Here is a 27,118-nt window from a genome sequence, read left to right on the forward strand (position 1 = left end):
GATTTTTAAACAAAAAACATAAAACTCTACAACCTGTTTGTACGTCAGTTTGATTTTATAGATTTGCTGAACTATTTTTATTGCTTACACTTAGTCATTTAATTGTAACCGGTATCTGTAACTCCATTTTAAATGGGAAAATTCTCTAAATAAATAACACAAAAACAAAACACATCATGGCCTTATCTCTGTTACCACATTTAACCAGTCAGAAGTAACCTGTTTTTGCGACAGTCCCAAAAAAATAGGAACTGTATATGAAATTGTTCCCTCTTCCTGCAGGGTTTACGGCTGCTACGAGGCTTTGGATGGGGGGAACACGGCTGACGCACTGGTGGACTTCACGGGTGGTGTTTCTGAGCCCGTGGACCTGCTGGAGGGTCAGATGGCCACAGACGAGGCGGCCCGTAACCAGCTGTTTGAACGCGTGCTCAAAGTCCACAACAGAGACGGCCTCATCAGCTGCTCCATCAGGGTAAGAACCGTGCGAAAGGTTCAGCTTAAAGAACACGCTAAGAATCACCAGTTATTCTAACATGCTTGTGTTTGTTGGATGTACATATATGAATATGAAGCACCAAAAGAAAACCTTGAACACAGCCCTCAAATCAAAGCTGATTTTCTTTGTTAAGACTAAAATTTGGATTACAGTTCAATTTCTGGCCATACTTCAGTAATTAATGCGCTAATTACTGCACAAAAACTCTCTTACTGGAGGTCAGAGTCAAAGATGTTGGTCTAAACTGCAGCTCAACCGGCTGATGGAGTAATTTTAGTCGGAACTTAAACCTCATCCCACTCCAATAGTCAGTCTCTGCTGTTTGCACTTTATCCAGGTGCAATAGCACAGAAGTAGAGTGCAATTTAAAGATGCATTCAAGCACCTGACTTTTGAAACAAAGCCATCGGGAAGCTCGCACTTGGCATTTCAACAGCATTCAAAACCCTGCTGTCTGGAAATTGTGTAATCACCCACAGCTGACCTCCCCAGAGCCCTTTAATAATTAGAACGTTTTCTATTCTGATTTAAAATCCAGGGATGAATAACCAACCTCTGCCTGTCGTGACTGACTTTCCAAAGACATTCAATTGTCTGGTAAAGATAGCAGCCATCTCAGAATCTCCGAATGAGCTCTTCTCAAAGGCTCTTCAACTTTGTGCTATAATTAATGTGCGAACGAGGTGCCATTGTGCTCAACATTTCAGATTTGTGCCTGTGTGTCTTTTCCAGTCTTCAGCATTTGAAGAACCAGACCCGGGTATTGTTATAGGCTTGCTGTTAGAAAAGCAGGTTTTAATGTGGGGATTAATAAACGGTCCATTCCAGTGAAAAAGAGAAGCCAATAAAAACTCACTTATAAACCAGGACAAATTTATGGCCATTTGTATTAAAGTTATAATGTAAAGACGTGAATAGTCAGTTAAAATCACGTTCTGTTACTAATTTGGGTTTTTTCTGCTGTTAGTTATACTGAAATGACACACAAGGTTTTTGCACCCTGACGACACATAACTGTAGCTGTAAGGTGGTGCTGGAAATGTAACAGCAGTCAAACTTCAGGGCTGTGTATGAAGTTTTTTAGAGTCTCTATTTTATTTTATGTATTTATTTTCTGGCTCTAATTTACAAGTTATATGTGTGTGTGCTTATATGTGTTTGAGCACAGGAAATTATTATTTTTGCAAGAGCTTCAGTTTTTATTTGAATAATTTAAGGAGACAGAAATCGGTCCTTCATTCCTATTTTTTTTTTGCTGTTAGTAAAATTTATTCTTGGAACTCATTTAGGGTCAATTTAATTTTCACTTAAATAGCACCAGCCTTACAACAACATTCATTTCAGGGTACTTTACATTCCCTTTGAGCAAGCCCTTGAAAATATTCAGGAGGAAAAATAACAAATATTCACTGCAGCTATTTGCAACACTGGAAAATAGAAAGTCAGACTAATTTGAGTACAATAAATGGGTAAAATAAATCTTAATAGAGTCTATGCTAAGACACTCTTATTAAGACTGTCATTTTGAAGCATAGACAGCCTAAAACATGGATGTAGCCACTCTGATGTCACCCACTCGTTACTGAAATCCTGTTCTGCACCTCGAGCTGAGCATTTTCACCGTTGACATCTTGATGTTTTGAAACTAAAGACGATGAAGGGTGGATCTGACTGACGTCGGCAGTCATTGGCCAATGAGGATAGCATTGATAATCCTGTCTTTTTGACACTAAAAGGTGTTAAAGCGGGTCGTATACCAATCAGAACGTTGGTGGATCGATCCCCGCCTCCTACAGTCCACATTTTGATGTATCCTTGGGCAAGATATTGAACTCTGAATACCCTGATGCGTTCATTGTAATGTGGCTGTGTGTAAATGTTAGATAAAAGTGCTTAGGTATAGATATCAGCAAGTGACTCAAAACGGAGTAGAAAGATACTATATAAGTAGCAGTGGGTTACTGTAATTTGCAAGATGATCTTAATGTTTTATTCAGTGTGATCTGAAACTAGAGCACGAGCCCATAGAAACCTCCTTTTCCCGTCTGTCGGGCCGGCTGGGGGGTACAGGAATTCAGGTTTCAGGTGCTTAACTTTTAAGACCAGGAGGCTACGTCCATCTTTTATGCTGTCTGAACCTCCAGTAAACTGAGAATTGCTGCTCTCCTGCCACCATCTGTTTAGACATCAATATAGCAGCTTTTCTACAAAGCTCAGTTCTTCCAATAAAACATTAAGCCGACTCACCTCTATGCAAGAACAAAATAGTAAAAGCTGTTGCGAGCATAGATTTCATGTAAAAGGTAACAGATGTTGGTTACTCGAGCTTTTTGAAGTCTCACCTTTTTGCCTTTTTTTCTAGCTTTTTGGCCCCTGCAGCTTGCTTTATTTTGTTCTTTGCTCTTTTTTAACCAAAACTGATCATATTTGGTATGTAAGTTGAACATACTGACATGGCGGTCCGTGACAGTAGACATGACGGACATAGCCTATATGATGTCACCCATTGGTTTTGCACTACATTTCCACATTCCAGCATTAGCATTTTGTCTGCCACCATGATGGGGGGGTTTTAGAGCCAGAAGCTTATATATATGCTAACACCACCTAGCATTTAACAAAGCTGCATTCATAAACTATACAGGTGGAACACACACACACACACACACACACACATCTGCTAAATATTTTCGGCTGCCTCATTTAGGGGTCGCCACAACAGATCATCTGCCTCCATCTCACCCTGTCCTATTTCTACCGTGCTCCTCTGTGACACCAGCCCTCTGTATGTGCAAACCGTCCTTTCTTCTTTTGCTACAAAAGCTGTCTTCCACCTGCTCCCTCCTCTCACCACAGATCACAGTGTCATCTGCAAACATCGTAGTCCACAGATACTCCTGCCTGACCTCTTCTATCACCCTGTTTATCACCACTGCTGATAATTAGTTCTAATTAACAGACTAATAAAATACTAAAAAAATACATTTTTAACTAACCATTAGTTAGCATTCTTTTCTTTTGTCTAGACTGACAGAGGCATCTGTGTTTTCTGCTTTCCAGGCGACCACAATAGAAGACATGGAGGCGCGGCTGGACTGCGGTTTGGTCAAAGGCCACGCCTACGCCGTGACAGATGTACGGAAGGTGCGGCTAGGTCACGGACTGCTGGCCTTCTTCAAGTCAGAGAAGCTGCACATGATCCGCATGAGGAACCCTTGGGGGGAGAAGGAGTGGAGTGGCCCTTGGAGTGACAGGTAATCACAACACTGCCACCTGCAGGCAGGAAGATAAACTACTGAAGCTTCTCAGTCTCAAATCCTACCCTGTTAAAGGTAATTGAGCTGTCTTCATCTATCATTACTCGTAGCAGACATCTTACCTCTGTGAGTCAGATGTGGAGCATTCCCAAAACAATGTATTTTGCCCGTAATAGGATACGTGACCGTGTCAAGATCAATTTAACCAATTACATAAATTGAAAATGTCAAAGTGCGCCAGTCCCTCAGAATTTGACTCACAAGGTTTCTAAGAGACGTAACATGACGAATGATTAAATGCCAAACGACCGAACAGAAAGCAATCCATACATAAGGTCCGGGACACAGAGAAAAGAGGAGGACAATGGGAAATGTCATGTAGACAATGAAAAATGGAAATGCAATCAAGCTAATGGGCCGCAGAGCAAAGAAGAACGGCTAAATTCAGCCCAGTCGGAGAGCCGCTTGTTTATGAAAGCAGCTCAGACATCCTCGAGAAAAATGTTTCAGCTCAGTTTTGTGCTTTCTGCCTGTTTATTCTACGCTATTCTTCTAACAGGAGTGGGTAAAACGGAAAAATAAATGTGCTCCCTCCTCGTCTGTCTTTGAATCGTGAACGGGCAAATTCGGTGAAACAAACAGGGAGCCGGTAAATCCGGATAATAACAGACTCTGAATTATTGATAAGGCTGAAAGAGAGACAGCTGTTATTAAAGAGACGTGAGTCATCCCTCATCATTCACTCACTGTCGCTGAATAATTCATTCATGGTTTGATAAAACCCGTTACTGTAAATGGAGGCTGACAGACCGCTGGACGTTTGTCAGGGCATCATAAACGGAGACATAAACACAGAGCTAATGCATCCAGTAAAACACCTGTGTTTCCCCTGAGCACTGAATACAGAGGAAACCTTGATGTGCAGGTATGATTCACACGGTAACAAATACCACGACTGGTGCTTTAAAATAGAGCTCAGGAGGGAGAGACGCACACGCGATTAATTTGTCTGAACTCGATACAGCTACTCAGAAATAAACTTTATAGCTGTGGTCGTTATAAGTCTTGCAATTAATATTTATAATATTCTGTTAATAATTTAAAGGTTTTTCCTCTTCCCCATATTTGAGGTCCCACCATTTTCAAAGCAGACAGATGTATATTATTTTACTAGTATGACTGTACGCATCTTAAATGAATGTTGTATGGTTTAAATCTGCTACTCTTGTGTAAATGTGTTTACTATTACCCTTAGGGATTATTTGCAGTACTCTGAGGGTAACTTAAGGTTAGCTATGAAAGGAAATTTTGCACTGAAAGTAGCAGAAAATAAAAATTGAAATATTTCGAGTGACAAAGACATGTTTGAAGTAACAGATTGCAGGTTTTTCCTCACAATTAAAGACTTGGGCAGGATTTATAAAACAGAATGGTAACACAGGGATGAGTACATCTGTTCAGTTTTATTTACAGTATATAACGCTGAATCACAGCAACAGTCACCTCGAGTTGCTTTATATTGTAAGGTAAAGTCAGTAATGCAGAGAAAACCCCAACAATCAGACGACCCCCTATGGGCAAGAAGAGACCCAGAGTTTAATAATAACTAATGATTAAATGCAGAGAAATGTCTAAACACGGGTGATGGAGAAGACAAGCGTGAAGAAGAAACAGTCCTAGTTAATAGGCCTGTAAACTAAAAGAGGATTCAGATACAGTTGATTAAGCCCCAACGACAAATGTTTTTAGCCTCATCTTAAAAGTAGACAAGGCGCCTGTCTCCCGAATCCAAACTTTGAGCTGGTTCCACAGAAGACAGGCCTGAAACCTGATTGCTCCGCCTCCCATTCTACTTTTAAATATCCTAGCAACCACAAGTAAGCCTACAGTCTGAGAGCAAAGTGCTCTTTTGGGGTGATTATAGTATTAACCACAACATGGTTTATGTAAGTCACATGCTGACTCGACCAGGAAAGGGATAATCAATAAATCGTGCTTAAGAAGCATTTGTGGGGGACAATTTTCATTTGTTACAAAGAAGTTCTTTATGGATGACGACTTCTGTCTTCCCACTGATTGTTGTACATATTTCTGGCACTTCCCCCTGCTGATAGTAGCAGCTCTGACAGGTAGACGTGGGCTTTCATCTCCACACTACGAATGCAGTGTCATACTAGACTCCAACAGGGAGCAGTTGGCTCTGTGCAGCACCTAAGCTGAATGAGAACAGTAAAACAATCTTGGATGTTGGTTACTTGAAAGTATAATTACGTGTTCAGACATTATTTTTTGAGGTCTCATTTGTAGGCTTGATTTTTGCTCGCCCAATGGTCCATTTATAGTTGGTCTTTTAGAGGCTTAAAGGTGTTTCGTTTGTGCCGTTTAACCAGCAAGAGGTTGTGAAGGCTCCTGTAATGTGTGCTGCCATCACAGAGGAAATAAATTGATGATGAGCAGGGGGAAATTAGCTGTCACAAATGATGAGCTCAAAAAGATAATGCTCAAGGATCCCCCCTCCATGTGCAGCACCTGAGCCCCCCGGGCTCTGTTGCAGGGGTTGTGTAAAACCAACACATGAGACAGAAGATAACGTGTCAACAACAGACGTCACCCAGAGCAGGTCCAAATGGGTTCAGGTCATGAAACAGTGAGGCCTTTTACTAAAATCTGACACACTTATACAACAAAATTAAAGTCTACCTCTAACAAAAGCTCATTTCACATAAAAGCTTTTGTTTTTGCTCCCTGCAGTTCGGAGGAGTGGAACAAGGTGAGCAAGAGTGAGAGAGAAAAGCTGGGCGTCACCGTACAGGACGACGGCGAGTTCTGGTGAGAGCCTGAAAAAAAATACACCCACAGTCATTTTGTTACATTAAAAAAAAAGGCTACAGCACTTTTATTTTCAGGCACTGATGTTTGGGCCGCAGGAATAGTTTGACATTTTGAGCTTATTTTACTTCCTGCTGAGATTTTTGATGTTTTGATCCAAAGCTAAAGCAGATGGCCTATCGTGTCTGCTGTTACAAAGGTAGATGCTCATACTAAGGACATTATATTTTTGACAAACCCAAGGTTAGGACCAATGTGAAATGTATCTGTTGCAGGGGTTGAACTTCAGAACTGCTGTTCTGGGAAGACTAGAATGTAAAACTTACTTCTTCCTGTATTTTATTGTTTAATTCCCTGTGATGTAAATGAACCGCATAAAGATAATTAAGCAATTAAACATGGTCTAAAAGTATACGCATTTCTGTGTTGTCCTTTTCTTTGGCACCAACCTCAGAATGATGAGGGGAAGGCAGAGACATGAATAAGGCCTTCAAATCACCTCTGATATTGTAGCAACTCAATACATAGCATATGAATGGCTCTTACAGTGAAACTAATTAATTTCTGTATCTCACCTACAGGTGGGTAGTTTAGCCAAGCATCAAGACTATAAGCTAGCCTGGCTTAAGCTCATTTATTAGTTTATTTATTACTTTGTTGCTTTGTTGCATGTATCACTAAAAAAAGAGGTCAAATTAGACATAAGATTAAGAAGATTATCTTCATCGTGTCAAATAAAATGATGCAGTTCTTCTTCAGAAGCCCTCGGCACTCAAACTTTAGGCTCATTTTATCTCAGCTCTGTACGTCCTAACCATTTGCTTTGCTCCTGGTTTTGTTTCCTCTGCTTTTGTACCTGTTCAAGATCTTCTTCTTTCAAGCTTTTCCCTCTAGTTGGTATCCACTCTCTCTGCTCTCTTCTCTCCTCTTTTCCTGCTGCCCTCCTGCAGGATGACATTTGATGACTTCTGCCAGTACTTCACTGACCTGATCCTGTGCCGCCTCATCAACACCTCCTACCTGAGCATCCACAAGACCTGGGAGGAGGAGGTGATGAGGGGCTCCTGGGTCCACCGGCAGGATCCCCTACGCAACCGATCCGGAGGCTGCATCAATCACAAAGCCACCTTCCTGCAGAACCCTCAGGTCAGTACATGTCGTGGTTTTGTCTTTAAGAACTGTGTGATCAGTGCTGGACTGTGATGCACCGTCCTCTTTTTCTCCTCCTAGTATGTGTTTGATGTGAAGAAGGTGGAGGACGAGGTGCTGATCTGCTTACAGCAAAAAGAGAAGAGAGCCACACCAAAAGAGGGCAAATCAGAAAATCTCGCAATAGGCTTCGATATCCACAGGGTAGAAACACCCACACGTAACCGAGAAATCCTCAAAGCGGAACCAGGAAGTAAACCTGTGATAGATCTGGATGTTCTCCTTCACAGGTGGAGCTAAATCGGAAGTACCGTATGCACACAGCCCAGCAGAAAGTAGCAGGTTCCATCTACATCAACTCACGCTGCGTCTTCCTCAGGAAGGAGCTGAAGGAGGGCCGCTACGTCATCATTCCCACAACCTTTGACCCCGGGCAGCAGGGTGACTTCCTGCTCCGTGTCTTCACTGATGTGCCTTCAGACTGCAAGTAAGTGTATGATAGTCTTACATCTGGATGTAAAGAGCTACACTCGGAGGCTTTACACCTTTAAAGTCTCGTCAGAGGCTGATGCAATTGGATGCATTATTGGATGAAATTGTACTTCCTGTCAGTCACTTTACACAGTTACTTCTGCAAGAAGTAATTTGTTTCAATACTCGCTCCAAGACCTCCCATTTAATCAGTAGTTAACACTAAACTTCTGCCTACACATCTGGACAAATCATGGGCTTAATGAGGGGAACAATGCTTAATACTTGGTTCTGACATGTTTATTATCAGCTTCCTTCCTTGCCTGGCTTATTTTGATTTTCTCATACCAGTGTTGTCCTATCTAGCTTATTTCAATCATCTTATGCCTGGGTTTCAGGTATCTTCCCCAGCTTATTTTGATTGCTACCTTGGTTTAGGTTTTCTTGCCTGGATTACTTCAAATTTCTTGTGCCTGGTTTTCTGTTGCTGAGCTCTTGACTTCTTCTTCTGGAACAATGCACTTTGTTCATATCAGTCTTAGACCCACTGCTGCTGTTAGGTGCGGTGCACATTTCCAGTTTTATCTTAGGCCTTTTGAAGCTGGTGTCCTGCTTAGTGTATACTCTTCTGCTCAAAGCCAGAATGTCTGTATTTCATCCATTATAAACACTGTTTAAGTCTTAATATAAAATATATATAATTTATATATAATATTTCCTTGTCTTTAATTTTAAAAATGATTTATACAGTGTATGAGGACAGTTACAGTCCTACATTTACACTAATTAAACCAGATTGATTCGTGTAATAACCCAACCACAGAAATTCTGCCAAGGAAATCATTCATGTTAGCTTAAGAGAAGGACTGCTTCACGCTGTGTTGATACATCAGCACAGTAACAGATAGTAGATAATTTTTCACCTGTTATTTCCTGTTGCTTTTGGGACTGCTGACCAGAACCTGCTGCTGAAGCACTGGCAGCGTTACAGAGGCCTGTCACACTCCAACATGAGGCGTATCTGTGTTCATACATCCATGTACCTGCGCTGTCTTCATCTTACTCAGAGAGCTGACCCTGGACGAGCCTCCTCAGACATGTTGGACGGGGATGTGTGGCTACCCTCAGCTGGTCACTCAGGTCCATGTACTGAACGCTGAGGGTCTGCAGGGACAGGACTCCAATGGAGGTCGGTATGAGGACTCCAGTCGGTGCGTAGCAGACGTAACCTTGCCTGACATTGAGTGCTGTGTTTTGTATTTGCATGTCAATGATGAAGTGCTGTGAAAACCCACAGAACTGCACTGCCTCAATCCCAAAAAGAGAGCGAGAGCCCAGAGCAAAGCACGAGGTACCTCAGCACCACCCGCTGAGATAATTTAGCTAGTGTAGTGTCTACTGCCTGTAGCGTGCCGCAGTTATGGCTTAAATCTCTTACTTTGTGTGTGTGCATGTGTGCATGTGTGTGTTTGTGCGTGCGTGCGTGTGTGTGTGTGTGTGAACTAACTGCTGTAACTTTAACACAAAAGTTCATGTGATTGTAGCGTCTTACAGTATGCTTCTGTTAATCAGCGCTGAGCAGTCAGTGTACACCATCCCCCAAAAAGTCAAGCTTTATTTACATTTACTCCACAAAGAGCCACCAGAGCGAGCAGCTCCTCATGTTTGATTTGACAGATTTTACTTTATTTTTACCCTTCCTGAGATAAAACTGTTCAAATCTTTTAATTGTTAGGCAAATGTGTAAACCACTACAGTAAGGAGCCACTCGACAGGGGGTCATTAACTGTTCCGATACCAAGTAAATACAAGGGCCAGTTTTGGTTTTACTTTAAATTTATAAAGTTAGCTTATGTAGGGGATAGCAGTGTGTCATGACTTAAGAGATAAATCAATGAGTTTCCAAATCCTGAACACATTTAATGACCACCATGTGTCTGTCACTTTAGTTCCACCTCTCTTAATAAAAATAGATTTGACAGTCAGTACAAAAGGGCTCAGATGTTTTTCATAATGCATGTTTTCATTTTCCCCCAAAATTATTCAGTTCAGTGGGCTACATGCTGACAGAGGATAGAAACAAAGTATCAATTCATAATGCCAGTGTCAGTCCGATACCAATACCAACATTGGTATCAATACTATCGTCGAGCCGCCCACCTTTACTGCTTTGTACATACTTATAAAGCATAAGTGGAGGCAGAAATACTAGTTTTTTGTTGCTGTTTTTTAATTAAATAGTATTTTCAAATGTAGAAGTCCAGAGGTATTATCAGCAAAATGCACATTGTTAATAACAGAAAAATGTCCTCTGTGGCTGTTTTTTATTAATCAGTGTACTATATTAATACATTTTTTTTGACATTTTGCTGGTTTTATCCCGGCAGAGCTATTTTAAACTTTTAGATATTTGTTCATTTTTTTCTGACAGCTGTAGATCCCTACGTCATCATCACCTGTGAAGGAGAGAGGGTTCGTTCACCAGTTCATAAGGACACACGGTGCCCAAACTTTGACATCAAAGGCCTGTTCTATCGCAAGAAGCCCAAGGAGGGCATCCACATCGAGGTGAGCTGTCACTCTGCAGTCCGTAGTGTGAAAGGTTGAAGAAAAAAAATGCAACTTCAACTTCATGGCACCAAAATGTAAAGTGCACATCTTCTGAACAGTAGCTATAAGGTTACTAAAAGGTTACTGTTTGCTTACTTTGGATTTCATTGCATAGTTTCACTAAAATCAAATGAAGGTAACAGGATGAGAAAACACAGTCTAGGAAGTCTTGCTATATACTGTGTGTTTATTCTGCGATCAGACCATTTTGTAACCTCTTTTCCTCAGGCTCTGACAAACACATGGTCACTCTAAATTAAATACTAGCCATTTGAGTTGTTATATAACCCACATAGGGTCTTAAAAATCATCAGATTAAAGCATAAACTCACCTATATCAAAGGAAAGTGTGCAAAAACTTAAACACCAGCAGGTGTTTCATAAAAGGAAAAGAAATATCAAGATTAAAATAAACAATGTTCCAGAAAAAGGAAAAAGCTCAAGTTCATATTGCCACTACATGTAAAATAATTTATATATAAAGAAAATAAAAATAAACCTACAGAACAAACATGTTATTATGCAGACATAATATACGCTGTACACAAACAAAAAGTAGCCGTAGAATTCAAAATACAGGGTTATCCAGCCAGTAAAAACCCAATACTAAGCATTGATCACATTTACTGAGAAATAAATGTTCATAATTACAAAACTTAAGTTTTCCTCAGGGGCATCAAACTGTTATTAACCTATTAGGTAAAACATTTAGGTCAAACTACCATAATTCTTGAACCATTGGTGCAATTGAAAAATTCCAACAGTTCCTGAAAGCATCAACTCTGTGCTCTATAAGTGATATGAGGGTCGTGATGGTAATCCCAGGTAGGGCGCCACATTCAGCGAGGCTGCTGCGACACTGTTCCTGGGATTATTGTAATAATCCTGATATCACTGAAAAGCAACAGTTCCCCGCTGCTTTCGGGAACTGTTGGAATTCTTTTATCGAGCAAGTGGTTCAGGAGTTACGGCTGTTACATATGTTGAAATAAAACGTTGCAAAACCTTACGTTTCACCACATTCATCGCTCTCTGGTCTCACGTTGACATCCTGTGTGACAGCGCTGTATGTGTGTGTGTGCTTTAGCATTTTGTAACCGAACACGTGGGAAATTTGAGTCTTGTAAGTTGAAAAAAAATTGACTCCTTCAGTACATGATGTAGACGATCTAGGGCGTGAATAATATATTTTTTATATTTGTAGATATGTCAAAACATCTTAAGTATTCGCAAAGTGAAAGCAAGAACCTAAATACACAGTCGACAGTGACGGCTGTAGAAAAGTGGGAGCTAGCTGCAGGAATAATTTGGGTTGATAGTCCCGCGGCACTTGTCTTCATGCAGAGTTTCACAGCGTTTCATCGCTTGTCTCATTTTCAGTCCTTTTTCCCTTTATCAATTCTCTCTTTGAGCCTACGGGACGTGAGAATGAGACTGCTAAGGATGTTTGCAGAGCATCCATAACTAATCAGTTACAGGCTCCATATCAGGTGACACGTGTAAACCGGTGTATTTGTGAGGGAGGTTATTAATAGTAATACGATGTTGGATTTGCTCATTTAGAGCTGTGAAATTGTTTTATTTGTAACACAGTGAAATGAAACCATGAGGAGTGGGCATTAGAGCTGGTAAATCATCTGTATTTACACACTGTTAGCATCAGAGAGAGAGACATCATTCATTTAAATAAATAAGAGAGTTAGACGATCACATGAGGTATCCTTCATGTTGTTTTTCACCAAACAATCTAAAAGATGGACAGATCACTTCAAAACTGAGTAAGGAGACCTTCATTGAGCTTATTAATTTGTCCAGTAGAGCTCCATTAAAAACCCAAGTGTACTTAATGATTCTTTTTATCATTTTCACTATTCATCCGTGGCCAGTCCCCTCGCTTTTACTTTGGAAATTCAGTCATTCTAATCCCAGTTACACGTCCCACGTTTTCAGGATTTCAAGATTTCAGATTGCAGACAACTGAGGTGTTTTCTTAGCCCTTCTAATTTAAGTGCATAATCTTAGCTACTGTGGCTGCTATAGGACAAACATGTTTTAGACAGACGAGAGATGATGGCTGTGGCCGGCTGACCTGTTTGTGCTACTGTTTGAAATGGATCTGACTGTTAGGCTGTTGTTGTTGTTGTTGAAGGCTGTCACTCCATTGTTTTCCTCAGTTGTGAAGAGGCTGTGAAACTTTTTGAAAGCAGAGTTAGAGAACCTGTTGAGGATTTGGTGAACTGTTGGTAGCACTGCCATTTCTGTTGATGTTAGCTGCTGTTAGCCTCTGTTAGCTGCTGTTAGTCCAGGTTAGCGAAACTGTCGTTGAAGTGGCTGTACCTTTTGTTGAACTAATAAACTCTCATACGATGTAATTACATAGTAATGTGTGTATATGTATGAATACAGTATCCCTTTTTTTACTATTATAAAATGTCAAACAATCACTGAGAGACAATTACCTTTATGTTTATTGGTTAACATGTGAATAAGGACTGTTTATTCATTTCATTTTGTTATTTAATAAATGACATTTTCTTACTATTAAACAAGCTTTTAATAGATTTCAAAAATATTTGTTTTATTGTTTTAAATCAGCGCTCCCCAACCCCCGGGCCACGGACCGGTATCGGGCCACGAGAGTTGAGGCTCGGTCGTGAAATTTATGTTTTTCAGGGGTTTTATCGTTAACTCGGTTTCCCTTGGTGTTGTAGTTGTGTGTCTTATTTTGAACGAAATATTTACACGTTACCATAGCGACCAGAGAGCATTAAGGGTCAGAGAGGAGGATGTTACTTTCAATGTTTTTGGCGCATTTCAGCAGGATGCTGCTAATAAAGTTAAACAATTACACAGTGAATTCACGTTTATTATTATATTTACAAAATACCACAGTTTTTGTCTTGGTCGTATCATTTAATTTTGTTGCATTTATCCGCAACACCTTAAAGGCCGATCCGTGAACATATTGTCTGACATTAAGCCGGTCTGTGGCGCAAAAAAGGTTGGGGACCGCTGTTTGTGACATGTGGTTTATATATAGTGTGGGTACCCTTATACCACCACAAAAACTTTTTTTAAACAGATACTCTGACATATAAGTTTCAAACGACCTGTGTGAGTGAATGACGGAAAAAAGGTTCAATATTTCTTCGTGCTGCCTTGTTTCCTCAGTTTTACTTCTCTCCTTCCTAGTGTCTTCTTTCTTCTGTCACTTTCTCTCTGGTGTATTTCCTTTGCTGATTTCTCCTTTTTTGTGCTTACTGCCTTTTGTCTTTTTGTTTCCTTCTTTCCTTTCTGACTTCCTCCCTTGAGCGGCCAACAGATCTACAACAAGAACATGATCGTGGACACCTTCCTGGGTCAGGTGATCTTGTTCAGCGACCCCAACGAACGCCAGGAGCAGCACACGCTTCACCTGCGCGACAAAGGCAGCCGCCAGGACAACGACCTCCCGGGCACGCTCACTGTGCGCCTCATCACGTCCACCACGCTCACCAACATCTGAAGCGGCAGTTTATACGATTGCAATGATCGAAGCTCAAGGTGGCGTACGAACCGTGCCCGCCGTTCACCTTCGCCGTTCATCTTTTAACCGTCGCGGGAGCTCACTGTGTCTTTTTTTTCCTGCCGCTTGCGCTCTCTGTGTGTCTCTGTTTTCCTTTGCTTCCTTTAGCTTCACAGGGTTTTATTTTTGAAGGCCTGCATCTGTATATCCTGATGGAAGCTGTACAGGGGGTTGTACAGAATATTTTTAAATACATTCCTGTCAAAATTGTTTATCAGTCACAAATTTGTTCTTAAAGTAGCAGAAATCTCTATCAGAGCAACAGTTTAAGAAACTGATGAAGTTTTATCAGATTTTTTTGCTGTTCTGACCCTTAATTACAGACTTGTTTTTATTTCTTCTTATACTCACACACACACACACACATATACATGAATATAATACATATGCAGACATCTCTGCACTCTCCATGCATGTGCCACTGTTTCCAAGGGCTATGCATTGCCTTAAGGCTGAGTTTGTCTCACCTCTTTGAGGAGACGAGGGGAGGTGGGTTATGTTGAATACTATTTATCTTAGCACAGCCTTGGTTTAGTTTTTTCTTTGTCTCTAAAAGTTTGCATTAAGCCCTGCTTTTTGCCATCGTGTTATCAGCTTCTGTCTCCCGAATGCTCTTTTATGACTGTGAATAATCCTCCCGCCCAGCCAGCCAGCCCAACCACCCAGACACCTCAAGTCTTCAGCAGTTTGCCGGTGCTTTGGAGAGCATGCAGCAGTCTGTCACTTTTTACGTTGGACTTCAAAGCCAACAGCAGCTCTTCTCTCCCCTCGACTCAGTGCTTTTTCTGTGTTGTTCTGTGAGCGCACCCGCGTGTGTGAAGTCTTGCCTCCCGGTTTCCATCACTAGCATCATTCGAGAATGCTTTCCGTCGCCGGCTGCTATGGACGATCTCTAAACTGCATGGCTTTTAAAAAGAAAACGAAAAAAACCCGAAACTCTCTGCCTGTGCTGCACATCTCTCTAGTCGTAGCTTAGCAGCCGGTGCTTCCGATAGTGCTACCCCCTTCCTCCTCCCCATGCAAACATCTTTCCTGTCCAGTGGAGTGCAAAGATTCACCCTGACATAAATCAAGTGCTTTATGGGACCAAAGAGGAGCCAGGCCCCCTTTTCAAACCGGCCTAGCCTGGCCCGGCCCGGCCCAAGCCTAGCGACAAACCGCCACCCCCTGTGCCACATCATCTCTTAACGGCAACACCACTGCCTGACGCTTCCTCTGACATGAGTCTGTCGGCCCGGGCCAAAGACTCACGCCACGTGATCCCGAAAGACAGCAGCTCTGCAAGCGTGAGTGTGTGAGACTGTGTGTGTGTGTGTGTGTGTGTGTGTGTGTGTTTGTTTGAGTGAATGTCATGTTATACCTGAAAGAAAAAGATCACAAAGGAAAGGTGTGAACCGAATAGTAAAAGGGACCTTTTTTGAAGGGAAAAAACACACCTTGCACTTTATTTCTTTAGCTTTGAGGGGTAAAAAGAAAAACCCTCGGAGACTACGGAGAGAGAGAGAGAGGAGTGCTTTAGCAGAGGAGACGTCCTGCCAAACAACCTGTGCCATCGCCTTGTTCCTGGCTTTGCCTCCACAGCAGGAAAACAACTCGGACGAACTGTTGAATTCAGATGGTTTTGAATATTGAACCAACACTGGTACAGTTTAATCTTTTCTCTGATGACATTTCTCGCGTAGATCATGTGGCCATCCGATCCGACCTTTTACCATCCAGTCGGCTTCTTGTGACAGAAAATAACAGCCTGTGTTTTTTGTTTCTCTTCAAAAGTGCAATCCAAGTTTTATAAACTTTTGGTTATTACGTTTTTCCCCTTAAAATTTGAAAAATGTAACTTATGGTTATTTTTAAGACATTTCCTTTGAATGTAAACCATTAGTGGACTAATCTCTCAGACAAAATATCAAGCCCCACCCCCCTTGTTTTTTCAGTGCCCTTTTCCATGACTTGAACTGTCACTCATGGCATTTAAGTGGTCACACATGTTTGTGTACAGCATCTTTATAAATGTGTCTTGCATGGGTTATTTTTCCAAGATATCCACAGCCTTGTATTGTACTGTTCAATTGTTACTCTATATATTTATTCTTTCTATCTCAGAAGTCTTGGAAATGCTAGTTTTGAGCAGTGAGCATGTCTACACTTAAATGCACCTCATGTCAGTCTGATCATGTCAGTCTGTTTGAAGCAGTTGTGTCTTGTACTACAGTGATGCATTCATAATGCCTCTAGCATCTGTGAACATTAGCAGCAGTTGTCAACGACTATTTAGGTGCTATTTATCTTCTTCTTTGTGGTCTTTTTGTTGGTTTCACTCAGAAAGAAAGTGAACGTCATGTACCAGGAGACTGAATCTGAAGCGTGTTAACAGTGCAAACAGCCAGTGTTGGAGACTGTAGTGCAGAGCAGTGTGAGATTAGACAGCCTGCCGGTTTTTATTTGCAGAGTATTTCCTCTTTATTCTGTCAATCAGTTCCATGCACTTCTCTGAAAACAGGCAAGCTCTGCAACATAAAATTGATCCTGAAGTTGGAACCTGTGACTATGGGAAGAGCAGAGGTTACTCCAGCTTTCACCACTTTATGTTTGGCTCCTGAACTTGTTTAAATAAAGGCAGGCTCTCCGGTGGTATCGATGCAGAGTTCCCTCCTAACCAACACCTACTGTGAAAAAGAGGTGTTTGGGTAAACAAAGAAGGCTCCCCCTTCGCTCACACAGAGTGGCCTACTGCAAGGCACTGAAGTCCCAGCTGTGGTTAATTTAGTTTGGTTAAAATGAGTTTCTCTTTGTCCAAAACAGTGTAAAGATCATTTTTGTCTATGTGCTAAAAAAATTCAGACAGCTCAGATAAATGAATTTATTGCGGAAGATTATCAGTGCCAAATGTGTGCACGGGTGTTGTGATACAGAGCTTTTATTTTTCCTGAAAAAGAAGTATCTTTTGATCTTTTGGGTATTTTCTGAATCCTTAAAGTATTTTCTAACCACCAAATATTGTTTTTCCCACACGATAAAAATTTTCAACCTTTAAGTTGCAGATGTAAATTAGAAAAAAAAACATTAAGGCAAAAACTGCATTTCATATATCGGCCACTTGGGGCTCCAAAACGAGTCATTGTGCTCTGTTAAAAATGCCCAGGTTTACAGAGTTAAAAAAGAAAGTGTGTATAGTCCAGAACACGATTTCTGTCTTCGTATCGAATGAATGCGAGATGAATGTTCAACTCATCTGTTTGGATTTGGTAATGCTTAAAATTTAGGGATGTGGTCGCTTTGTTTGCAGACAACAGCTGTAGTCAGCAGCTGTCTGACTTCACCGCCACCAAACTAAATCACTCAACCTTGTTTTTGCTCTTGGTGCCTTTTGATGCATTTTAATGGATTTTCTAAATTCTGGCTCCAATAAAATACCATAGACGTGGCCAAAACTCTGATGTGAAGGCTTCAAAAATGCTGAATCTACAAACTAAACCGTGTCCATTTCCATCTTTATATACAGTCTATGTAAATGACCTGCATCCTTCTTAAATAAATGCAAAATTAACCAGACTTCATAAGAAACTATGCTGATGCTGAGTAACAAAATTGGCAAGGCTTCACGAAAGAAAATAGCTTGAAAGTAATTTTTTATTGTTCTTTTACTGTGCAGGAGACTAAAAATCTTTTGTTGAAATGGTTCAAGATGTGAGGATTCTGGAAATGGTTTTGCAACCTCAAATGTCAGTGTTCTGGGTCTTAAATTTATTGCTTGGGATTTATTTTTCAAAAAACACAGCCTCTTCTCTATGAGTGAAATGTAGTTGTCAGATATGAAAGATATAAGATACAAAGATATAAGCTGGAATCAGACAAATACCCTCTCCTGGTAAACATGTCGCTGTGACGGGCTGTAGTTTTGGTGTTTTAACCAATGAGGTTGCTTACAGACAAATCACATGGGACTCAATTAGCCCATATGGTCCCCCTCCCCCTCTCCAATCATCAGTCTGTTTACTGCAGGTTGACACGAAATGCATTGCTTGTTGCCCAGCAGTGTTCCTTATCTGTGATTCCTGTGGATGAAACCAGTATTTCTTTGGCATTACTTGCACAAATGTGTATGTTAAATGGGAAATGGATGACTGTGGATGTGTTTGGAAGACAAGAAATGACCAAACCAGATTCTCTCCTACTCTTATGTCTAATTCCTAAAAATGCCTGAGCTCCTCAGCGTGAAGTTCATTCCTACCACTTGTATACATAGGCGAGGGTAGAAACACAAATCGATCAGTAAATGAATACCGTCAGGTCTGTCTTTACTGCGACAGACTGCTTTGCTTTTCTCCAACTCGTGAAGAAGACCACAAGATACTTAAACTCCACCACTTCCTGGAGTAGTACTCCACCCTTTTCCATCATGGCCTGAGACTCGGGGATGCTAATTTTCACCCTGTCTGTTAGCATTCATGAATGGCGTGAGTGGCAGTCAGTCTCTGTTTGTTAACCCTGCGATGGACCTGCCATCTGTCCAGAGTGTGCCTCGCTTCTCACCTAGTGAGAGCTGGGATTCGGATAATCAGTTAGGCCCTTATTTTTTGTTGTTGAGTATAACAGCAGATAAGTGAAGGGAGATTAATTTTCATCAACTCTGACAGGGACTGAACAGGACATTATTTTTATTCAGAAGTACAAGCTTCCCATCAGCCAACCTGGATTTTATTTCCCTCTGAGTGTCCCTTCAGGTGATGCCAGTTCTGTACTGTGAGGTTTCCAATCAATGGTTCGCGGCTCCGGCTGTTTCTTTATTCATACAGAAGTGACGCAGAAATATAACGGCTAACACTGAAGTTGACAGCTGCGACACATGTGAGTATTTAGGCACTAGAGTCAGCAATCATAAGAGTACGGAGTCCGAGCCCCAACTCATGTGCCAAAAAAAAAGGTGTTTTATTTTGAAGAGATGCATTGTGGGTGATGGAGTGTTTGAGTTGGACAAATGCTTTTGTTCCTCACTACATGCCCAGTTTTGTTTCTGCCTTTTGTCACCGTGTCGATCATTGTAATTGTTGCACATTGTAATCCTTTTGCCAAAAGTGTTTAATGGCTTTCACTGTTAACCACCACACAGACACGCGCACACACAAACACAAGCACACACTAACACACACTTACACAGATCAGGCTTTGTTGGAGTGTCTGGACCTTTTTTTGATAGTTGCTGTAAAGCGTATCAGTCTTCTGTGTAGATTTTCTGCATGGCCACGCCAAAGCAGGTTTGAAGAAACTGTTTGAATGAAGCCGAATTAGTCACAGCGGCGGCGACTTTTGTACGAATCCAAAAATGCCAGTGCATGTAGCAAAAACACTTCAGATCTGCTCGCGCCACCACGAATCACAGAGTGTTCATTTTCAGTTCTCAGAGTGCCGTAAAAACCCACTTGCTACTTTGATAAACATACTGTGTGAAGTAAAAGGCTTGTGTTGCACACTTGCATGCATGGAAACAGTAACCAGTTTTCTAATATTTTGTATTTAGTATCCAGCAGTATACAGTATGTATATAAAAGTAGCAGGAACTTGACTTATTAGTTTTTATCATGAGATCCATCTTTCTGGTGGATGCTTATATCCTAGACACTCATTTCAAGTGAATGCACTTTGTGTTCACAACCTCTAGTGATCAGCTAGAATGTGTAAAGGAATCAGATTGTTTCCCTTATTCCTTCTCCCGTAATGCCTTGTGTGAGTTACAGTTAGATCCATAAGTATTCGGATCTTGTTTCTTTACTTCTGTACACCACCAAAGTGGATTTAAAATCAAGCAAACAAGATGTGATTGAAGTGCAGACTTTAAGCTTTAATTCAAGAGTTTTAACAACAGAATTGCATTATTTCAGAAACTTTTCTTACTCTTGGGGTTTGCTTTGGGCCTTTATCCATTCGTGCAGAGACTATAGCCCTCTATACTTCATAATCATCCTGCTACTTCTATCAGCAGTCCCATCATCAATAAAACTACAGGGCCTCGATTCTTCTGGAAGTCAGACATGCTCACTGCACAGTAGTTTTACCAACACGTTTAGGATTAAAAAAATATGAATGTAGATTCTGTGATGTCACCCACTGATTTCTGAAGTCATGTTTTGGTTGGTTAAAAAAAAGGTAGTGGCAAAAAAATGTGGGTCTGATTGAATCCTAAGTTTGGAGGTTCTTAGGATGTTTTATCTGCTTGATTTGTCATGAAAAACCACAGAACAGCTCATCAATCAACTGTTCTATTACTTTTGAGCCTCTGAAATGAGGAACTATGTATAAAATGTCCTGAACAGTTAATACAGCCCTTTTAGTAAAGCCCTTTAATTACACTCTAAGTCTGTACTTCAGTCACATCTTGATTATTTGATGTAGAAATTCACTGAGGTGGTGTAGAGAAACAAAATTACAAAATCTGTGTCATTGTCCAAGTGCCAGTCACCTGCCTCTAATAGGGGCATAGGAAACTTATGACATAGATTGATTGGGGACTTCAAGCAGTTTGCAGGTGTTTCGTGAAATTGAAAGGACTACACAATGATCAAGCACACCTTTCATACATGCAGAAAGGGAACAATCCAGAGATAAAGAAGGTTTAGGAGAGCATAGATGCAAGGTGGAGAGAGGGAAAATGAAGATGTCCGAGAGGTCAGGACTGCTGATGGTTCAGCACAAAAGAGCCTGAGTGAGCCTCATCTCTTAAGTCATCCTTCTCTTCTTCTCTGGTATCAATAAGCAGTTACGGCTCCCAAATCTTTAAGAAGAGCAAAGACACCTGCAGTCATGATGCACACAAGGTTCAATGGAAGTAGGAATCAAGTGAAAACATGTTGGATTTAGAGCGCTTATCATTTCTAGACAGAACGACTGCTTGCGTGCTGATCTTACAGCCTCGTCAACTTGCTGCATGAGTCTAAATTGGAGTCGAGGAGCGGCTGCATCAGATATCACGTTCATCCTAACGACAGCATCATGTAGGCCGTACCGAATTTGACACTCTGACATTTTTAATCTGAGCTCGAAGTCTTGTCCACTCAAGGAATGAGCTTGTGATTCTTCTTGTATTTTTCTGCTGTTTATTAACTGGAGACTGGAATACCTACTGCATGGTGACTCTTCTAGAAAATGCTATGGTCTTTATAACAAGTATCTTTTATCAGTATTTTATAACCTTGTTAATTTTATATATCCACTCCCAACTACCGTGTTTACTGATAGCTAGGTATCAGAGAGCCGTGCTGTATGTTCTGTACTGTGTGCTTGTCTGTGTCTTCTTTTTCAGCGTGAGCTTTACTTTTTGTTCTGTTTTTTTAACGCTTCGTTCGTTTTAATTTGGTTCTCGGTTACACTGTGGTTATTTTATAGCTAAGATCTGAAATTATTATTTTTTCTTTTGTATTTAATGTCAACTTGTGGCATGACTTTGAAATAAAACGGGAAAACTTATTCTGGGTCTGTCATAATTTTTGCAAATTTAACTCAGAGGTGAGTACTTCTTTTTTTTTTTTTTTTTTTTTTTTTTTTTTTACAGCATTTAAAAATTCAGTTTAGTACAACAAATAGACACGGGCAGTGTTGGGGAGTAATGGAATACATGTACCGGCGTTACGTATTTACACTTACCATTTAAAAAGGTGGTATTCAGAATACAGTTACTTTGTTGAAACAAATGGATTATACAGCGGTCTTTTCCTGTTTCATATGGTAGGCTATCCCTGTCTATTTTTGGTAATTTCACGCTGGTCTAAACCCAAACGAAACACGCATCAAGAGGCTAATGCCTGTGGCCCATGTCACCCCTACTTCACGCATAATGACGTGAAGAAATATTTTTTTTAATTATTATTCAACAAATGACCTACTAGAAACGGGAGACGGAAGCATGTAAATATAATAATAACCACTGCAGCCAAAAAGAGTGCCTGAGGAGCCCAGTTGTAAGTAAGACTCCACTGTACACTGTGTTCGTGTTTTCCTCCGAAACAATAAGCAGCCTTTCAACGCCTCTCTCTGTCTCTCGCTAGTAAAGTTGACCCAGACAACAAAGTAAGGCTAGTTTTCGGCTACGAGCCCTTACACGAACCCGACGTATTAGCCAGAGGTCCCTTTACTACAGTTCGGAGTCGCGGACCTGTTTTATATACGCGCGGAATAGTTTACTATACCAGATCACTGCTAAAAGCAGCCTTACCTAATGTCCACCCCACTGTTACTCATTTTATATTAAGATTTAAAAATCTAGTTGGTATTGGTATGGCGAGTAACCTTCAGTAATAGTAATGGGGTCATTACATGATAAAATATTAAGTAATCTAAAGTATTCACAATATGTTACTCTCATTGAGTAATGTAACGGAATACAATTGTAATTTTGTAAGTTTTATAGCTTTTCCGAATGATAAAGACCTCCATCATGGCCAGTCACATTACACCAATTTAATTAGAAAAAAGAGGCAGATAGAAAGCCACTATAAAAACAAAACCTGCTCTGGAGAATAAAATACGAAAAAGATTACAGCCTTAAGTAAAGAACGTGTGAATGCATGGGGGGGATCGATGCTTGCACAAACAGAGCTGCCTTTTCATGAAAAAAGAGCAATGTCTATACTAAAAAGACCAAACTAAAGCATCGATCCTGTTCCTCTAATATCGCTCCAACACAATACTGACACTGATATCTACACTACTGATACAGTGGATTATTCAGTCCTTTGAACACTGAGCCATAGTTTCTTAGTTTAGGGTCCTTTCAGACACTCTGTATCAGCTGTTGATGATTCCTGAAATCATCACACAGCAGAAGTTTTGCTGAAATATATTTAAACTATTCAAATAAATCTAAATAAACGGTGAAGTTGTGACACATGATCATTTAAGGAGGTCTCTCTGCTAAGAAACACAAAAGTGGCCTGATATCAGCTCTGACACACTCAGGCAAACGGGGAAGAAGACAAGAAAACTTGGACCTACGTTGTGAATAATTAATAACAAAATCTGTGAATAATCAATTGAACTTCACTGTGTTATATAAAAGTATAGGCTGAGCTCTCACCCGGTGCCTGATTTTTGTTCTCCGTGACAGAAATTAAAAACTGACTTTTCAGAACAGGAAATTTAAAAAGCCAGATATTTTCAGATTAAAATATGATGGAATCCCTTCATACAGTTACGTGTAACAATGTTACTCTATATATCAAGGATGTCAAATTCATGTTACATCGTGGGCCACATACGGCCCACTTTGACCTTAAGGAGGGCGGACTAGTGAAACTCCACTTTATGCCAGTGTGCAGAAATTTAACCAAACATTTAATCCTTGAAATATCTTAATATGAGTGAAATAAGTACAATTTCAACAGTGTGCCTCTGCTACATGATGTGTAAAATGCCCACACTGGCCTGTATTTATAATCTTTTTTTTTTCTTTTTTTCCTATGGTAGAAATTACCTATTTAGCATTTTCTGTCATTTAATTGTTTATCCATCATGTACCTGTTTGGTGATGAAAATTCTGTAAAACTTAAGAAAATACAGTTAAAAGTGCAAAATCTATGTACTTCATATTTTCCAAAGCCTTCCAGATTGCCAGATTGGAGTTTTTGCTGAGCTGATTCTGGCCCTGGACTTTGTTTGACACCCCTGCCATATATAATATATTTATTAAGAGCTGAATTAAAGCAGTGTTATTTGCATGCATGCATCTGTCATGGAGCACTGAGATTCATTACAAACCTGAAAGACCTCACCCACCACTGTGTGTTGCACCCTCGGGTTAGATGAATGGGTCTAAACAGTATACAAAGGGACACAGGGGAGGTTCTGATCATAAACAAGACACAAAAAGGCAGATAATCTACACAATTTAAAACCTGCGCATCAGACGATCTGCATTCCCTTTAAAATTCATACCAGAACCAGAACTTGGAAATCATGACCTGGTTCACCTCCCTCTTCACCTCCTTCCCCCAGCTGATCCCTGTACAGTATGTGCCACCAACAGGCTCCACCCTCCCAGCTAATCAGGATCAGCAGCCATGAATGAGACGCAGCAAGAGAGTCTCGAGAGCCCTGTTACTGTCCCAGACATCAGACTGTGAGAGGGCTGCAAGCCACCTGCAGGAGGCTGCGACCACAACGCAACCAGAAGAGCAGAAGTCTGTTGGAAAGATCTAAGAAAACGACAGGAGCAGAGAAAACTACTTAATTCTCCAGTTTCTTCTCCAGCCCTTCTTCAGCCATCCTGTTAACTTTGGGCAGAAGACAACAGAGGATAGAAGAGAAGAATAGTGGATCTTATGAATTGTGCTGAGAGGTAAGTGGGGCAGACGAACATGGGTCGAGGCCTGAGGGCTTATTAGGCCAGAGAGCCGCTGCTCTGCTATAGCTTTAGACCAAAGCCTCTTATTGCTCACTTCGTCCTGTGCCAGCACTTAAAGCAGCCATTGTGTTTCCCTCAAAATAAATAGATCTGGCTGCACTGTGTATTTATTCCATGAAGTCTGGATGGTTTCTTCTAAATTAGATTAGAGATCACCTCTTGTCACATAGGAACGTTTTTAAGTGTCTCTTTGAGAGCAAAAACCAATGAAAGCGGCACAGAGGAACATCATTCATGCATTACAGCAGGTTAGAGAGGAGCAGTGAATACAAACGTCAAACGCTGAGAGCTTTTCAAACTCAATTATGGCAGCAGGAGGTTCTCCCATTGAAGAAGCTGAAACTAGAGGATGGCATTTTTAATTTGATAATCCCCAAACTGATTAACTGATTGTTTCAGCTCTTTACTCAAGGTGCTCCTTTTCTAGCACATTTTGGATGGTTTTCAACCACATTTATGAGACCGAATGGACTTAAAGTGTAGATATTCTGAGTTGGGGGGGATTTAACAGCTGTTTCAGAGCTCAATAATTTAATTTTTATGCAAAATCAAGATGGGATACGTGAGGAAAACACCAAGAAGTTGCAAAGTTGAACCAGCGAGTCTGCCTGTGATCCAAGAGAGCAAACATATCTATCACTATTTTAAGAAAGAAAAAAAAATTATTAGCAAACCAAAGGGTTGGGCCTTTACAACTTCATTGTAAAGAGTTTAAATAGCTTTAGATTTAGGTCAGTTTAAATATGAAGTTAGAAGACCAGCGGCAGAGAACTATATGATTGCGGTTTGTCAAATTGGCACCAATGTACACAGTTTAATCAATTTTATTGGCTCACCATACGTTTGACATATAAAAGGTAGATCCTAGAAGTAGGGATACAGCTGAGTAAAAGGTACCTTTAGATGTTGCTGACGTGCCCCGTTTGAGTATTTTTATTGACTTTTGAGGTTCTCCTATGTTGTGTTTTGCAGACACTGAAGCACTTGACCTCATGGAAATAAGTCTCCTGAACTCTCTTGATCGATGATGAACGTTGCGCGCCCCTGTGCGCCGGAGCCTGTGAATCCCTGCCATGTGAGTCACAGCGGACGCATGTGCTGTGCAAACACTTGTTCGAATAGCATTAGAGGCCACACACACAGATTAGCAGCCGGGGACTTAAAGATTTCTCTCAGCCGTTACATGAAAATCTCAGACCAGAGTGACTCTGGGTCTCGTAAGAAGGAGGTTGAAGAAATAGTTGTTAGGCAGAAAAACAGCAGGAAAGTTAATATGTTATGTGCAATTTCTATTAGTAAACTTTTTTAGATTTTGGCAAGTAAAAAAAAAAGAGAAAAAATTAACAATAAACTTTCAGTTGCCCAGTGACAGCTGATTATAAGACTAAGACACAAACAACACCTGGCAGGTGCTTAATTATTCAATCAAGATCTGTCAGCCTTTTGTGGCCTATCAGCCGGTTTGTAGCCTCATTAACTACGACGCTAATGTTGGTTTTCTATTCAGTCCCCTGATGTCATGCAGATTAGAATATCTCAACATTGCCATTGAATTTTTAAGCATTTTCCTCTGAAGCCACAAACATGAGCTTCGTGTTTTTAGTTTTAGTTAAATATCCTAGCATCTATCAGCAAGGCTGTGGGAAGGTGGGATGCTGCAATACTCCCTATCACAAAAGGCAGACATCACAGGACGGTCAAATGCTCCCAAATATAGGCAACAAAACTTATAAACAAAAAAACCCACATCTTTATTGGGGCAAGAGTCCAAAACTCCAGACTGCAGATGAGGGGAAAACTCACCGGCAGATAAAAAGCTCAGACAGTCAGTGTTACAGAATAAGAACACAAGCAGTTTGAGGGTTTAATTATACAAAAGGGAAGATGGGAAACATCAGGGGAACACAGCTGAAAGTAATCATGGAAGAGAAGTCGAGGGACTATCAAAAAAAAGTCAAGAACAAACTCGGCAGAAAATGTATAATAATAAACAAAAGAACAGATAAGAGCGTTTACATTTTTTTATACACTATTGCTGATGTCATTTATTTAAGAAGTAGTGATTTTTTTTTCACCAGCATCATGGTGAAATGACGTTATCTAGTAGTAACCAGTAGTTAAAAATGGTGCATTTTTTAAAATGAGCGATCAGCGGAGATCTATCACAACCCATAAGAGTAATACAAAAACATGATTTTTTATTTTTTACCACATTAAGTAGCTTCATCCCTTTGAAAACTCTTAGAATTGTCACACGATGCATGATAGACACACCTTTCCCCAATGATTGTTATATGCTATGCAACTTCGGCTTTTGATCTGGTAAAATATATCAACAATGAGTG

General features: G+C 40.5%; 2 protein-coding genes across 6 annotated transcripts in view; both read left to right on the forward strand.

Moving 5' to 3' along the window:
• Window positions 1-21,841, forward strand: part of capn5b (calpain 5b) — a 60,503-nt gene extending 38,662 nt beyond the window's left edge. The window contains exons 5-14 of one of the 3 annotated variants that reach the window (XM_084940870.1): window positions 283-475; window positions 3,560-3,753; window positions 6,508-6,585; window positions 7,536-7,731; window positions 7,816-7,938; window positions 8,025-8,221; window positions 9,273-9,394; window positions 9,503-9,556; window positions 10,637-10,773; window positions 14,138-21,841. In XM_084940870.1, coding sequence (XP_084796996.1) covers window positions 283-475; window positions 3,560-3,753; window positions 6,508-6,585; window positions 7,536-7,731; window positions 7,816-7,938; window positions 8,025-8,221; window positions 9,273-9,394; window positions 9,503-9,556; window positions 10,637-10,773; window positions 14,138-14,320 — 1,477 coding nt within the window. In that variant the 3' untranslated portion in view covers window positions 14,321-21,841. Of the gene's footprint in view, window positions 1-282; window positions 476-3,559; window positions 3,754-6,507; window positions 6,586-7,535; window positions 7,732-7,815; window positions 7,939-8,024; window positions 8,222-9,272; window positions 9,417-9,502; window positions 9,557-10,636; window positions 10,774-14,137 lie in introns of those variants that run through there. The other 2 variants (XM_084940868.1, XM_084940869.1) reach the window with 2 other exon arrangements.
• A 2,508-nt stretch (window positions 21,842-24,349) lies between these two features.
• The window catches only part of myo7ab (myosin VIIAb), a 52,392-nt gene continuing 49,623 nt past the window's right edge, over window positions 24,350-27,118 (forward strand). The window contains exons 1-2 of one of the 3 annotated variants that reach the window (XM_084940872.1): window positions 24,350-24,707; window positions 25,746-25,848. The gene's annotated coding sequence lies outside the window, so the exon portion shown is untranslated. The remainder of the gene's footprint in view (window positions 24,708-25,745; window positions 25,849-27,118) is intronic. The other 2 variants (XM_084940875.1, XM_084940873.1) reach the window with 2 other exon arrangements.

Source organism: Perissodus microlepis, chromosome 10, assembly GCF_051167445.1.
Source record: "Perissodus microlepis isolate ML-2025 ecotype Zambia chromosome 10, ASM5116744v1, whole genome shotgun sequence".
Classification (NCBI taxonomy): Eukaryota; Metazoa; Chordata; class Actinopteri; order Cichliformes; family Cichlidae; genus Perissodus; species Perissodus microlepis.